The 11,531-nt window shown below is 66.6% G+C and overlaps 4 protein-coding genes across 5 annotated transcripts; 2 read left to right on the top strand and 2 right to left on the bottom strand.

Moving 5' to 3' along the window:
- The first annotated feature begins 389 nt into the window (after nt 1-389).
- Nucleotides 390-3,112, top strand: VTN (vitronectin). The gene is made up of 8 exons (XM_084299906.1): nt 390-468; nt 701-820; nt 1,083-1,409; nt 1,490-1,629; nt 1,727-1,883; nt 1,970-2,119; nt 2,550-2,822; nt 2,977-3,112. Exons 1-8 carry the CDS (start codon nt 405-407, stop codon nt 3,093-3,095), a joined length of 1,350 nt encoding a protein of 449 aa, XP_084156032.1. The 5' UTR covers nt 390-404; the 3' UTR covers nt 3,096-3,112.
- A 157-nt stretch (nt 3,113-3,269) lies between these two features.
- On the bottom strand, nt 3,270-9,447 carry KIF12 (kinesin family member 12; the record flags this gene model as incomplete). Its single annotated transcript, XM_084299940.1, is given in 19 exon segments — nt 3,270-3,430; nt 3,433-3,449; nt 3,451-3,651; nt 3,741-3,844; nt 3,917-3,982; nt 4,062-4,227; nt 4,424-4,713; nt 4,791-4,895; nt 5,022-5,140; nt 5,222-5,357; nt 5,544-5,635; nt 5,754-5,889; nt 5,984-6,106; nt 6,196-6,271; nt 6,429-6,550; nt 6,631-6,709; nt 6,839-6,904; nt 8,610-8,680; nt 9,355-9,447. Coding segments are annotated over 19 exon segments (2,223 nt in total).
- Nucleotides 7,832-8,458, top strand: SEBOX (SEBOX homeobox; the record flags this gene model as incomplete). Its single annotated transcript, XM_084299538.1, has 2 exons — nt 7,832-8,110; nt 8,222-8,458. 2 exons carry the CDS (start codon nt 7,832-7,834, stop codon nt 8,456-8,458), a joined length of 516 nt encoding a protein of 171 aa, XP_084155664.1.
- Nucleotides 9,289-11,491, bottom strand: VMA12 (vacuolar ATPase assembly factor VMA12). 2 transcript variants are annotated; one of them, XM_084299867.1, is made up of 6 exons: nt 11,302-11,491; nt 11,111-11,184; nt 10,941-11,030; nt 9,998-10,040; nt 9,768-9,880; nt 9,289-9,668 (listed from the first exon to the last, which is right to left on the bottom strand). In XM_084299867.1, exons 1-6 carry the CDS (start codon nt 11,471-11,473, stop codon nt 9,573-9,575), a joined length of 588 nt encoding a protein of 195 aa, XP_084155993.1. In that variant the 5' UTR covers nt 11,474-11,491; the 3' UTR covers nt 9,289-9,572. The 2 variants fall into 2 exon arrangements, with proteins under 2 accessions (XP_084155993.1, XP_084155992.1); XM_084299866.1 differs by having other exon boundaries at nt 9,289-9,880.
- Between the last annotated feature and the right edge of the window lie 40 nt (nt 11,492-11,531).

The raw sequence follows: 11,531 nt of genomic DNA, 5'->3' as shown, positions 1-11,531 counted from the left end.
CTGCCACCCGGCCACTCACCCCCGGCCCCTGCTCCGTGGGCGCAGCGGTGCCAGCGGCCCCATCCCGCCCCTGCCTCCCTTGGGGCTCCCCACTTCTCCTTCCAGCCTGTCTGCCATTGAGAAAATCCCCCAAATCCCCCCCCAAAAAACGGTGCTGTTCTGGGAGAGGGTAACCCGGCGCTTTTCCCTTTGCCCTCCGAGGGCTGCTCGAGCTCAGCTCGTGCTGTGGGGGTGAGCGGGCAGGGGCAGCGAGCGCCTCTGCCCCATCTCCCTGTGCGTTGACCTTGCCCTGTTTGCTTTCCCCGGCCGGGGCAGGCTGAGCAAACAGCGGATGCTGGGGCCCCGGCGACGGCCACGCTCCAGCCCGCTCAGTCGCAGGAGGGCTGCGCTCCCGGCTGCCCACCATGAGGCTGCTGCTGCCTGTCCTGGCGCTGGCCCTGCTGCTCGCCCCAGCCCGTGCTGCTGAAGGTGAGCCCCTTCAAGGGGGCGTGGGGACGGGGTGAGGGTGGGGGTGTCCTGGGTGAATCCCCTCCAGCGTGGTCCTGCACGAAGCGGGCACCGTGGCTGCGTGGGGGGGAGTGGGGAGCGGCGCCCCCGTAGCCCCCAGGGGTGGGTGCCCGTGTTGGGTGCCCTCAATCTGGATGTGGCCACGGCTGCCTTCACCCCACGGTGCTCCTTCTGTGCCTGGTGTCCCTTGCAGAGTCCTGTGAGGGTCGCTGCGATGAGGGCTTCAACTCGCTGCAGAAGTGCCAGTGTGACACCCTCTGCGTGTACTACCAGAGCTGCTGCAGCGACTACTCCACCGTCTGCAAAACCAAAGGTACTGGCCCCCCCGCCCCCCCCTGCTCCTGCCACTGGGCTCGGGGGTCTCGGGGTTCCCAACAGAGTCCCAGGCCACCAGCACCGGCTCCTCTCTGCACACCCCCGTGTCCACAGGGGGATGGCAGGGCTAGGATTTGGCACTGGGGTGCTGCTGTGCCGGGTTTTTTCGGCACCCAGCTTGGTGCCACGGGGCTGGGAGCACCCAAACCCGGCGTGGGGACACCCAGGGCTCCCTGGAACTGACCTGTCCCCTCCCGCAGTGACCCGGGGAGATGTCTTCGCCTTGCCAGAGGACGACTACCTCGACTACGACCTCCCCATCGACACCGGCACGGAGCCACCCACCAGGCCGGCAGCGCCCACAGGAGCTCCCACGGAGCCCCCCACGCCCCTGCCCACGGTGTCGGAGGACGAGTGGGGCACCGAGGAGCCGCTGCTGGAGACGGAGAAGCCCGTGCAGGAGCTGCCCACCACCTCCGACGGGGTCACGGATGAGGGCTCCGGCGATGAAACCGAGGAGCTGTGCAGCAGGAAACCTTTCAACGCCTTCACCGACCTGAAGAACGGATCCCTTTACGCCTTCCGAGGTACCCCGGGGCCCTTTCCCCGGCACGTGCTGCCAAGCTGGCATCCCACCTCTCACCTCCCTCCTCCCCTCTCTCTTCAGGGAAGTATTTCTACGAGCTGGACAAGAGCAGCGTGCGGCCCGGCTACCCCAAGCTCATCAGCGACGTCTGGGGCATCGAGGGCCCCATCGACGCGGCCTTCACCCGCATCAACTGCCAGGGCAAGACCTACCTCTTCAAGGTGGGTCCCCAAATCGCCGTGGCTGTCCCCAGAGCACCCATGCCCGGGGACTCCACACCGCTTTGCTGACCCCTCCCCGCTCCCATCACGCCCCCAGGGCAGCCAGTACTGGCGCTTCGATGATGGGGTCCTGGACCCCGGGTACCCGCGCAACATCTCGGACGGCTTCGAAGGCATCCCCAACAACATCGACGCCGCCTTCGCCCTCCCGGCACACAGCTTCCACGGCAACGAGCGAGTTTATTTCTTCAAGGGTAAGGCACAAAACCTCCCCCCCTGCTGCCCGTGGGGGCTGTGAGTGCCCCAGCAGGGCGCTGACGGCCCCGCGCCCATCCCGCAGGCAAGTACTACTGGTCCTATGACTTCGCCCACCAGCCCACGCAGGCCGAGTGCGAGAAGTCCTCGCCCTCCACCGTGTTCAACCACTACGCCTTCATGAACCGCGACAGCTGGGAGGACATCTTCCAGGTCCTCTTCGGCAGCAGGATGAGTACGTGCAGGGCTGGGAGGCAGCGCGGTGCCAGGCTGTGCGTAGGACCCCACCTTGCCCCGACCCCCTGTGCTCAGCCCGCATCCCACCCCTGCTGAGCCCCTCACCAGTCACTCACACCGCAGTGTCACTGTTGGGGCTGTTTATTCCCACTGGGGCTAAGGATGCTGTAGGAAACCCCAACCCCAGGCAGGAGAAATGAGAGAAGGAAAAGAGGAGAGCACCAGCAGGGCTGTTCCCAGCCTTGGGGTTGGCAAGGATCGGATCCAGGCTCTGCCTCCCCATGTCCCCATCACACACCCCATGCGGGTGGGGTCCCTTCGGACCCCCTTTATGCCACGGGACAGGCGCTGGGGGCTGTCTGTGGGGCTGATGTTGGCTCCTGCATGTCTCTGCCCCTCTCCTAACTCACCCTCTGCCTCCCTGCCAGTCGGGGCGAGCGGCCCGCGGTACATCAGCAGAGACTGGCGGGGGGTCCCCGGGCAGCTGGACGCTGCCATGGCCGGCAGGATCTACGTGGCGTCGCAGCAGCCCCGCCGGAGGAAGTCCCGCCGCCAGCGCAAGAGGTACAAGAGCCAACGCTCGCTGAATTTGGGGTTCTGGAGCTGGCTGCAGAACGACTCCGACTCCATGGACGCCGAAAGTGACTGGCTGTCGGGATCCAAGTGCGAGACCCTGCAGAGCGTCTACTTCTTCGTCGGGGGTGAGGCTGGGGAGCTGCAGGGACCCCCGTGGGGCTGAGGGGGGGCTCGTCTGGCTCTGCGCCATCCCCGAGCTCTGGGTTGTCATGGGGCTGGCGGTGAGGGCTGGTAGTGGCCCCAAAGCCGTGCTGACAGCCCCTTTTCCCCCTCTCCCAGACAACTACTACCGCGTCAACCTGCGCACCAAGCGTGTGGACCTGGTGCAGCCCCGCTACCCGCGCTCCATCGCCCAGTACTGGCTGGACTGCCCGCAGCCCGGGGAGGAGAGCACCTGAAGAGGGCCCAGCACCACGGCCCGGAGCTAGACCGCAATAAACCACGAGCGCCGAGCAGGCTGGAGGGTCGGTCTGTCTGGCTGGCTGGCTGTCGGGGTGAGATGGGCCACCCGTGGTCTGTTGTGCCCCGGGGGGCTGTGGTTGTGCCTCCGGCTGCAGCCAGGCTGGGGCTGGTTACAGGATGCGGGGTCCCCTCTGCTGGTCCTGGCTCCGGTGAGGCTGTGGCTGCTCAGATCTGCTCCGCCAGCCACCCCAGGGCCTCTTCCCACTGCGGCAGAGGCACGGCTCCGGCGGCTGGCAGCCGGGAGCCACCAGGGTCAGGTCTCCAGCCCCCTAGGATCAGGCCCGCAGCCCTATAGGGCAGGTGCCAGACCCTGAGGCTCTGCCCGTCCCACCCCGCTCACCTCCAGGCTCCAGCAGACCTGGGCCTGGCCACGGCGGGGCCGAAGGCTCGACCTTTCTCTCGGGGCTGGGCCAGCACTCGGGGCCCGGTGGCTCCCGGCTGTCCCGTGGCACCGCGTGCCGCCGAGACGAGCTCCTGCTCCTTCCCCAGCTCCTGCCGTGAGCAAAATCCCAACTTGCTGCCTCCCCACGTCCTCGGGGCTTTCCTGATGCCCCAGGGATGGCCCCATCCCCATCTCTCACCTCTTTCCCTGTTGTGGCCGGGAGCTGGGCAGAGCCACATCCTCCTGGCCGGGCAGCGGGATGCCAACAGGGACCGGCTGTGGCACGGGGAGCCCCGGCAGCACCTGGGGGCCAAGTGGAGCTGTGAGGGTGCTGCTGTGCCCTGCCTGCCCCAGCAGAAGGGACACAAAACATACCTGGGGCACGAGGGCATCAGGCAGACCGGGGCAGCACTGGGGGCAACCGGAGGCTGGAGACAGTTTCTGCAGGAGGGAGAGGGCAGCGGGTGTTGGTGCAGGCTCCCTGCAGCCCCCACGGGGTGCCCGGGGTCCCCGCGCTCACCGGCAGCTGGTGCCCGGAGGTGGGCATCGCGTGGGGCTGCTGGAGCTGCGTGGGGTGGCCGAGTGGGACGTGGGTGCTCCGGAGAGGGACCTGGCTGCCACAGGAGCTGCGGGGGGCTCTGTAGGATGGGATGTCACCGCCAGGGTCTGGGGACTTGTGGGGCTGCCTGGGGAGCAGGGAGGGAGCAGGGTAGGGCATGGGCAGCCTGCAGGGAGCCTCCCAGCCCTGCCTACAGAGCCTCCCTGGGGCAAACATCCACATCCCTCAGAGGCAGGCACTGAGTGCTGCACAACCGGGGGGCTCTCCGGCTCCTGGAGCCCCTTTTTGTGGGTCCTGCACGTTCCAGCAGGACCCCCCCGTACCTGAGCTGCTCGTTCTCCACCACGAAGTCCCGCAGGAGGCCGTAGAGGCTGGGCCAGGCTGGGGCTCCCTCCGCCAGGAGCTGCCCTTCGGGTGGGGAGCAGCGTGGCCCCCCGGGGCCGGACCTGCCCACCCAGCCCGGCTGTGCCCCCGGCCTCGGGGGGGTCCCCAGCACCTCCCCGCTCCTCGTGGGCACCGTGGGCAGGCAGAGCTGCTGGCGCAGGGAGAGGTTCTCCAGCTGCAGGGCCCGGATCTCTTCCTCCAAGCTTTGCAGCAGCTTCTCCCGGGGGACCTGGGAGCACCAAGGGGTGGCTCGGGGAGGGTCCCGGCAGCGGGGCCGAGCATCCTGCCCCTGCCCCGCAGCCCTACCCTGTTGGCCACGGGTCTGGTGGTGACCCTGCGGGCCCGGCTGGCGTAGTGCAGGGTGCTCAGCGTCTCCGAGAGGCAGCGCGAGGATGGGGAGATGCAGGCGACCTGGCAACAACAAGGAGCAGTAGGTGAGCCTCCAGCCAGGGTGATCCCCATCCCCGTCCAGCCTTCCCCTCCGTGGGGCTCCGTGCACCCCAAAACCCCCCTGCCCAGCCTCCTCCACGCACGTACCATCAGCGTGACGCCCCAGCCGCCCAGCGAGCGGGCCAGCAGCCGGGTGAGCTTGCTGTCCCTGTAGGGGATGTGTGTCCGCTTCCCCTGGGGCTTGGCCAGCAGGGAGATGCAGTGTCCTGAGGGAGGACGAGCCACAAAATACGCATCGGGGCCGTAACGGGGTCCGGCAGCTGCTGCAGGGGGTCCCCAGCTCTTACCCAGCGCCAGCAGGCTGCGGTTGATGTTGTTGGCCTCCACACACAGCTCCCCGGTGGAGCCGGTGTCCTTCACCCGCTCGCTGCCGGCCAGATCCACGAAGCACAGCGTGCCCTGCTTGCCGGGGCTGCTGCTGGGCTGGAGGGGGGAAAACACACCCTGCGGGGTCACACCCTGCTCCTGCATCCCTCCTGCCCCTTCCCCGTTGCCCACTGCGGTGCCCAGCCCCACCAAAACATCCTCGGGGAGAGGAGGAAACAGCCGGAGAGCCAAATCCCCCCCCCCCAGCCCTCCCGTTTTGCCCGGAGCAGGATTTGTGCTCACGGCTCGGCTGCGGATGCGGATGGTCAGCAGAGCGTGGCTGCGGCTCGAGTGCTTGTTGAGGGCGTGCGCAGAGGTCCGGCGCCTCCGGGAACCTGCCGGGATGGAGAGCTGCAGGTTGGGCACGCCGCCCCCTGCCCGGCACCACCACCACCACCACCAGGTCCAGCACCTCCCAAACGTGCCCCCCCGGCACGGTCCCAGCCCCGGCACCTTGCAGGAGGAGGTCGATGATGGTCTCCAGGCTCTCAAAATCCACGCTCAGCTGGTTCTCGGCGTAGAAGCCGCGGGTTTTGCTCCAGCGCAGGGGCAGGGCGCACGGCGGCCCCGGGCTCAGCAGGTCCCTGACCTGGGGAGGGGACAGACAGACAGACGGATGGCAGAGAAGGGGAGGCAGCGGGGATGGGGCAAGGGGGTGGCGGCGGGGCCGGGTGAGCGCTTACCTGCTCGTTGTAGATCTCCAGGTAGGAGGCACTGAGCGCCAGGCCGGGGCCGTGGCTGCGGCTGTGCTCCAGGAGGCAGGCGAAGGATCTCTGCATCAGCCCCAGCACCGCCGGGGCCTCGCTCTGCGGAGACCGAGGGGGGTCACAATGCGTCCTGACCCCCCACCCCGGGCCGTCAGGAGCCCGTCCTGCTCTCGAGGCCGCTGCTGTACCTGCCCCAGAGGCCCCATCAGGGTGTAGGTCTTCCCCGAGCCCGTCTGTCCGAAGGCGAAGACGGTGCAGGAGAAGCTGGAGAAGGAGGGCGAGCCTCAGGCACGGCCCCGGGGCTGCGGTGTGGAGATGCCACCTCCCGGCCCCATCCCGGCAATGCAAACCTCCCGCTGAGGCCTGCACAGCTCCCAGGTGGTGGGGACGTGGGGCTGGGGGGCTCCGGGGGGGGGCTCACCCGTCGATCGCCAGCTCCACCAGCTGCCTCATGCCGCTGCCCTCGAACACGGCCTCCTGCGAGGCGCCCGCGTCGAAGACGGCGCTGAACCCGAAGGTGGCGTCGTGCCTGGCCGCGCTCACCTGGGGACGGTGGCGGTGGGTTGTTTTTTTTTTTTGGGGGGGTCCACGGCTCCTGGACCCTGTGGGGAGGTGGAACTTACGTGGACGGTGCCGTCGCCCAGGCTGTGCACCACCCGCCGGTCCCCTCGGCGCGTCTCGGTGCAGGTCAGTGGCCGGACCCTAACGTGAGGGTGTGGGGGGACACAGAGGTGGCACTGTGTGGGGACCCCCGCTGCGCCCCTGGACCAGGTGAGGTTGATGTTTTGTCTGGTCCCTGCCGTGTCCCCAGATCTGCCACGTCCCCCTTACCTCAGCACCACCCTCAGGCGCGTTTCTCTGCCCTCCACGGGTCCCTCCTGCTCCGCTCCGGGGCTCCTTGGGGGAATAAAAAGGGGGTGCAGGGTGGTGGGTGACCCCACAGCAGGGCACCCCCAAGGAGAGGGACCCCCAGCCATGCTCCTGCTTTCCTTCTGTCCCAGCTGCACCCCCAGCACCTGGCAGAGTTCGGCGTGCAGCTTCCCCACCATCCCCACACAGGGCCACCCCATTCCCCCCACCCCAGCATTTTTAGGGTCCCAGCTCCCCTCCCAGCCACCCAGGCGGCCACGTTGGCTGCTCAGGCCCCGGTCGCTATGGCACGGGGTGACCTCAGTCCCCTCCGTCCCCCATGGACTTACGCTCGCTGCTGGCCCCGTGGCAGCGTTCTGGGCCGTGCGCCCCGTCGGGGCTCCATTCGCCCCCCGCGCCCCTTGTCGGGGGCGGCGGTGGCGGCGCCCGCTTGGCCCCACTGGGAGCCACGGCGCAAACTGGTACCACGGCTCGGTTAAACATTCACCCGTGCCAGCCCCGCGGGAGAGCTGTGGTGACACGGGGGGGGGGGTTGGAATGAGGCTGGGGGCAGGCGGCGGGTGCTGCATGGGGTCGTTTTATCCCGGGGAGGGGGCTCGGGGGGGCTGCGGTGTCAGTTGGGCTGGTGCTGGATCCCCCGAGCCCCCCTCCTTGGTTTGGGTTCCTCTGGGTGCCCCCTTTTTTGGGGGGGAACCGTCGAGGGGGGGGAAGTGCTGGGAGCTGGGGGGGTTCCTGGGGGCTGGAGGTGCTGGGGGCACCACCCCGAGGCCTGTAGGGTGCTGCCGTCGGGGGGCACCGAGCGGGGAAGCATCCCCGGGAGAGAACCGGGGAGGGGAGAGCTGGGGGGGGCCCGGTGAGCACCGCCCGCTCGGGGCGGTCCCGGTTTCCCCCCCCTTCTCCCGGGAGGGGATAAAAAGCGGGGTTGGCGGCGGGGCTGGGGGGGAACCGGGCAGGATGAGCGCGGCCCCGGGCACCTCCCGCGCCCCCCAGGCGCTGCTCCGCTTCCCCGACGGGGCGGGCGGACCGGGCAACGGGAGGGGGAAAGCAGCGGCGGTGGAGGGGGAAAACCGGTCCCCGGGACCCCCGGGGGGGCCACGGAAGAGGCGGCGAACCACGTTCAGCCGGGGGCAGCTGTGGGAGCTGGAGCGAGCCTTCGCCGCCGTGCCCTACCCGGACATCGCCACCCGGGAGCGCCTGGCCGAGCTCACGCAGCTGCCCGAGGCCAAGATCCAGGTGAGCGGGGCCGGGATCCCCCCATCCCCATCCCCGGGACCCCACTCCTCACCCTACAGGCCATCCCCAAGCTCCCTCCGTCCCTCCTGGTGTCTCTTTGCCTCCCCCCAGGTCTGGTTCCAGAACCGCCGTGCCCGCAGGATCCGCAGCGCCAAACCGGAGCCGCCACCGTCACCGCCCGGGGAGCGGGACCTGCCCGCCGTGCCCCCCGACGGCACCGTCCCCATTGTCCCCGTTGTCCCCGCGCTGCCAGCACCCCACAGCCCCGCTCGGGGCCTCCCCACCTCGCTGGGCTCCATCTCCGACCTCATCTACAGCGCGGCCATCACCAACCTGGGCGAGCCGTAGCCATATCGGGGTTTTCGGCCCCAATTTGACGAGGGTGCGGAATCACCGCCGGGCCCCGCGCTCCCTGCGGTGCCATCCAATACCCTAAATGCCAGGGAGGCCGTGGCGGGGCCGGCTCCCTTTAATCCCGCCTAATCTTTGGGAGAAATACCTTAATCTGAGGCAGGATCTGCGGATGATTGCGGCGCGGCCGCCCCTAATCCGCGGGCACGCTCGCAGGTGCTGGGGGATTTCCCCGTATCGGATATTGCAGCGTGCTGCCAGAGGGGCTTAGCTGCCATCGAGCACTAATCACCATGTCCCACCCCGGCGTTCTGCCCGCCTGCCAGGTGTTTGCATCCCCCCGGGGTCCGGCTGTGCCCCCTCCTCACCACTGGGACCTGGTGGGCTCCACGAGCAGGGTCTCTCGCCCTCAGAGGGGGCTCCGGGCAATTTTTGGCACCCCCAGGTGCAGGAGAGGCGATGTGGCTGCCCCCAATGTGATCCGTTTCCCGTGTGAGGGCTCGGTACGAGCTCCACGGAGGGGCTGCCTGTTTGCTGAATGTTTGGGGTCAAGGCCAAGCTGGGTGCTGACCCCACTGGACCCCGATCTACGTGGAGAGGGAAAGCGCTCGTCACCAAACGTGGACAGGGGCAGGTCACGAGTGAGTAACGAGTGAGTAACGAGTGAGTAACGCGCTCCTTAAAGTGTGCAGGCGACCAGGTGGGAGCAGGGAGGACAGGCAAAGCGAGGGCACCGCGTCCTGCAGGAGGGAGCACGATGCGGGGCGCGGGGGGAGAGGGGAGCTTCGTGGCAGCGATGGCTCTGAGGTGCTGGCAGCGCCGCACGGTCACAAACACGAGGTTATTTATTTCCAGAACGAAAGCACAGCAGCTTCACAGAGCTGGAACCGCACCAGCTCACGCTCCTCTCCGTGCTGGGGTGGTAAAAGTTCACAGCCGGTCCCTCTTTGCTCCGCGGCTGTGGGATTTTTCAATCCCCCATTCATCTCAGGAACATTCAGGTCCACCAGCTGCCAACGCAGAGATAAGCCTGCCCCAAACCAACGCCTCCTGGGGCGGCCCAAAGCCTCCAGCACAGCGCGAGCACCGCAGCTCGGGGGGTTGCACGTGGTTACAGCTTCCCCAGGTCCCCTTCGAGGGTCCGCACCATGACGTAGAGCTCCGCCAGGCCGACCACCGAGGCCACAATTACCGCCGAGAGGACGCGCTGAGGACACAAAACGAGAGCAGTGACCACGTGTGAGCGGTGAAGCTGCTGTTGGGTGCAGGGGAGCACCTGCTGCTCCTGCCTGAGGGGCTCACTCACCGCCGCGGTCTCCGCGAAGACGTACTGGCTGCCCAGGTAGGTGCAGGCGAACGCGGCCACCACGGTGACGATGTAGTTGAAGACGGTGATGACCACGGCTTTCACGGAGCGAACTGGGGAGGAGGGAAAAGAGGATTGCTTTTAGGTAAGGCTGGGGGCAAGCTGCAAAACTGCTGAGTGAATCTGCCTGCAACGGCCTCCGCTGGGCTGCAGAAGGCTCGAGAACTCACCTTGCCTCCCAAAGTCAGCCAACGTTCCACCTCGGTTCATGTCCTAAAGGAAGGGATTAAAACAACTTGTGTTCTGTTGTGTTTTCATGTTAACTGCAGAATAAAAGCAATACCAAAACCTTGTCCTATCCCCAAGGCCCAGTCGGAAGTTTGGGAAGCTCCCGTGGGGTCCTTCACAGAGATTTCTGGATTTATGCTTCTGGTCTGATTTGGTGACAAGAAGAAGGGGTAATTTTAACTCAAAGCATTTACTGGAGTTTGTGTTCTCCTACACGGAGTCTGCAGGTTTGTCTGTAAGAGACCCTAGAGGGTCTCACCTTGTCAGCTGTGTTCATGACTGGCTTGTCAAAACGGTCACTGTCCCCAAAGATCTCACTCAACCCAGTTTTTACCTGGGCATGAATGAGTTCACTTCAAAACTATAGCAAATATAGAACAGTTCGGAGAATGGCAGCACAAATGCTCACAGTAAAAATTTGACCTAGGATGCTCGGTCTCCCACATCAAAACCTGACATCTTTCGGCATAGTGAGCTGCTCCAAGAAGTCAGTGTCTTCTATTGCACTCTCCCCATAACCCCGTCCTTCCTCTCTGGCCTCAGCACCACATCTACTGTCCCCAGGTATTCACAGCGCACGCTGCTCAGGTCCCTGTCCCCCTCCCCTCTGCATTGCATTCACTCTATAAAGAAAACTTATTTGGCTGTCGGATTGCTTTTGGCCATGCTTTTGAGGATGAACCACGATGGGGCAGTCGGCAATGCACAGACACAGATGGCAGCACCACGGGCTTAGAAAGCTAAGCAACTTCTGTTCTTCACACCAGTACCAGCCTGAAGATGAAGGTGGCTAACACTGGTGTGACAGGGCAGGGCGGTTTTTTGCCTGTAGGACATTTGGATTTTCTTTCTCCTGGCTGAACCGTCTGCGTCCGGGCCCCTCACCTGGCCGGTGACGTTGCGGGTCATCCGCCGGTACTCCTCGTTGGCCAGCTTGGCCTTGATCCTCTCCAGCCGTGCCACCAGCTCGGGGTTCTGGGGGCAGAGCACAGCTCCCGTCAGGGCTGCGGGGCTGGGGGGCTCCCGGCCTGACCCCAGCACCGACCCTCACCTACCCGCGGCTGCACCGGCACCTCGGGCACGGCGATCTCGCTGCCTTCCAGGAGCTGGTAAAGAAACAGCGGCGAGCCTGCGAGGGGGAAAACGTCGAGATTAACGGATTTTAACAGATTTTAACGGATTTTAATGGATTTTAACGGACATTAACAGCGGCGCGGCCCGGCCGAGCAGGCCCCGCACAGCCCACCTGCCTCCCGCAGCCCGCTGTGCAGCCTCCTCAGCAAGCTGAACGGCACCAGGCCACCCTCAGAGCCCACAGCGTCCCGCAGCTCCTCCCGCAGCTCGGCGGGGAGCCCGGCCAGCTCCTCTCCTTCCACCGCTCCCCTCAGGCGCGGCCCGGCCCTGACGGCGGCCGCCATCTTGCGGCGCCCGCCTCCCCTCACCTAGGCGACAAGGAAGGGCGGAACCATAGAGACG

The sequence above is a fragment of the Netta rufina genome (genome assembly GCF_964035555.1).
Source record: "Netta rufina genome assembly, chromosome: 21".
NCBI classification, from domain to species: domain Eukaryota; kingdom Metazoa; phylum Chordata; class Aves; order Anseriformes; family Anatidae; genus Netta; species Netta rufina.
Note: the sequence above shows the minus strand (reverse complement) of the source record. Positions and strands in the feature narration are given on the sequence as shown.

Bases quoted from the DNA above. Each gene is read 5' to 3' on its own strand.
- VTN (XM_084299906.1), top strand. From the start codon at position 405: ATGAGGCTGCTGCTGCCTGTCCTGGCGCTGGCCCTGCTGCTCGCCCCA. The intron at 1,410-1,489 runs GTACCCCGGGGC...CTCTCTCTTCAG, and splicing joins ATCCCTTTACGCCTTCCGAG to GGAAGTATTTCTACGAGCTG. The intron at 2,823-2,976 runs GTGAGGCTGGGG...CCCCTCTCCCAG, and splicing joins CGTCTACTTCTTCGTCGGGG to ACAACTACTACCGCGTCAAC.
- VMA12 (XM_084299866.1), bottom strand. From the start codon at position 11,473: ATGGCGGCCGCCGTCAGGGCCGGGCCGCGCCTGAGGGGAGCGGTGGAA. The intron at 11,031-11,110 runs GTAGGTGAGGGT...CTCTGCCCCCAG, and splicing joins AGGTGCCGGTGCAGCCGCGG to AACCCCGAGCTGGTGGCACG. The intron at 9,881-9,997 runs GTGAGTTCTCGA...CCTCCTCCCCAG, and splicing joins GGCTGACTTTGGGAGGCAAG to TTCGCTCCGTGAAAGCCGTG.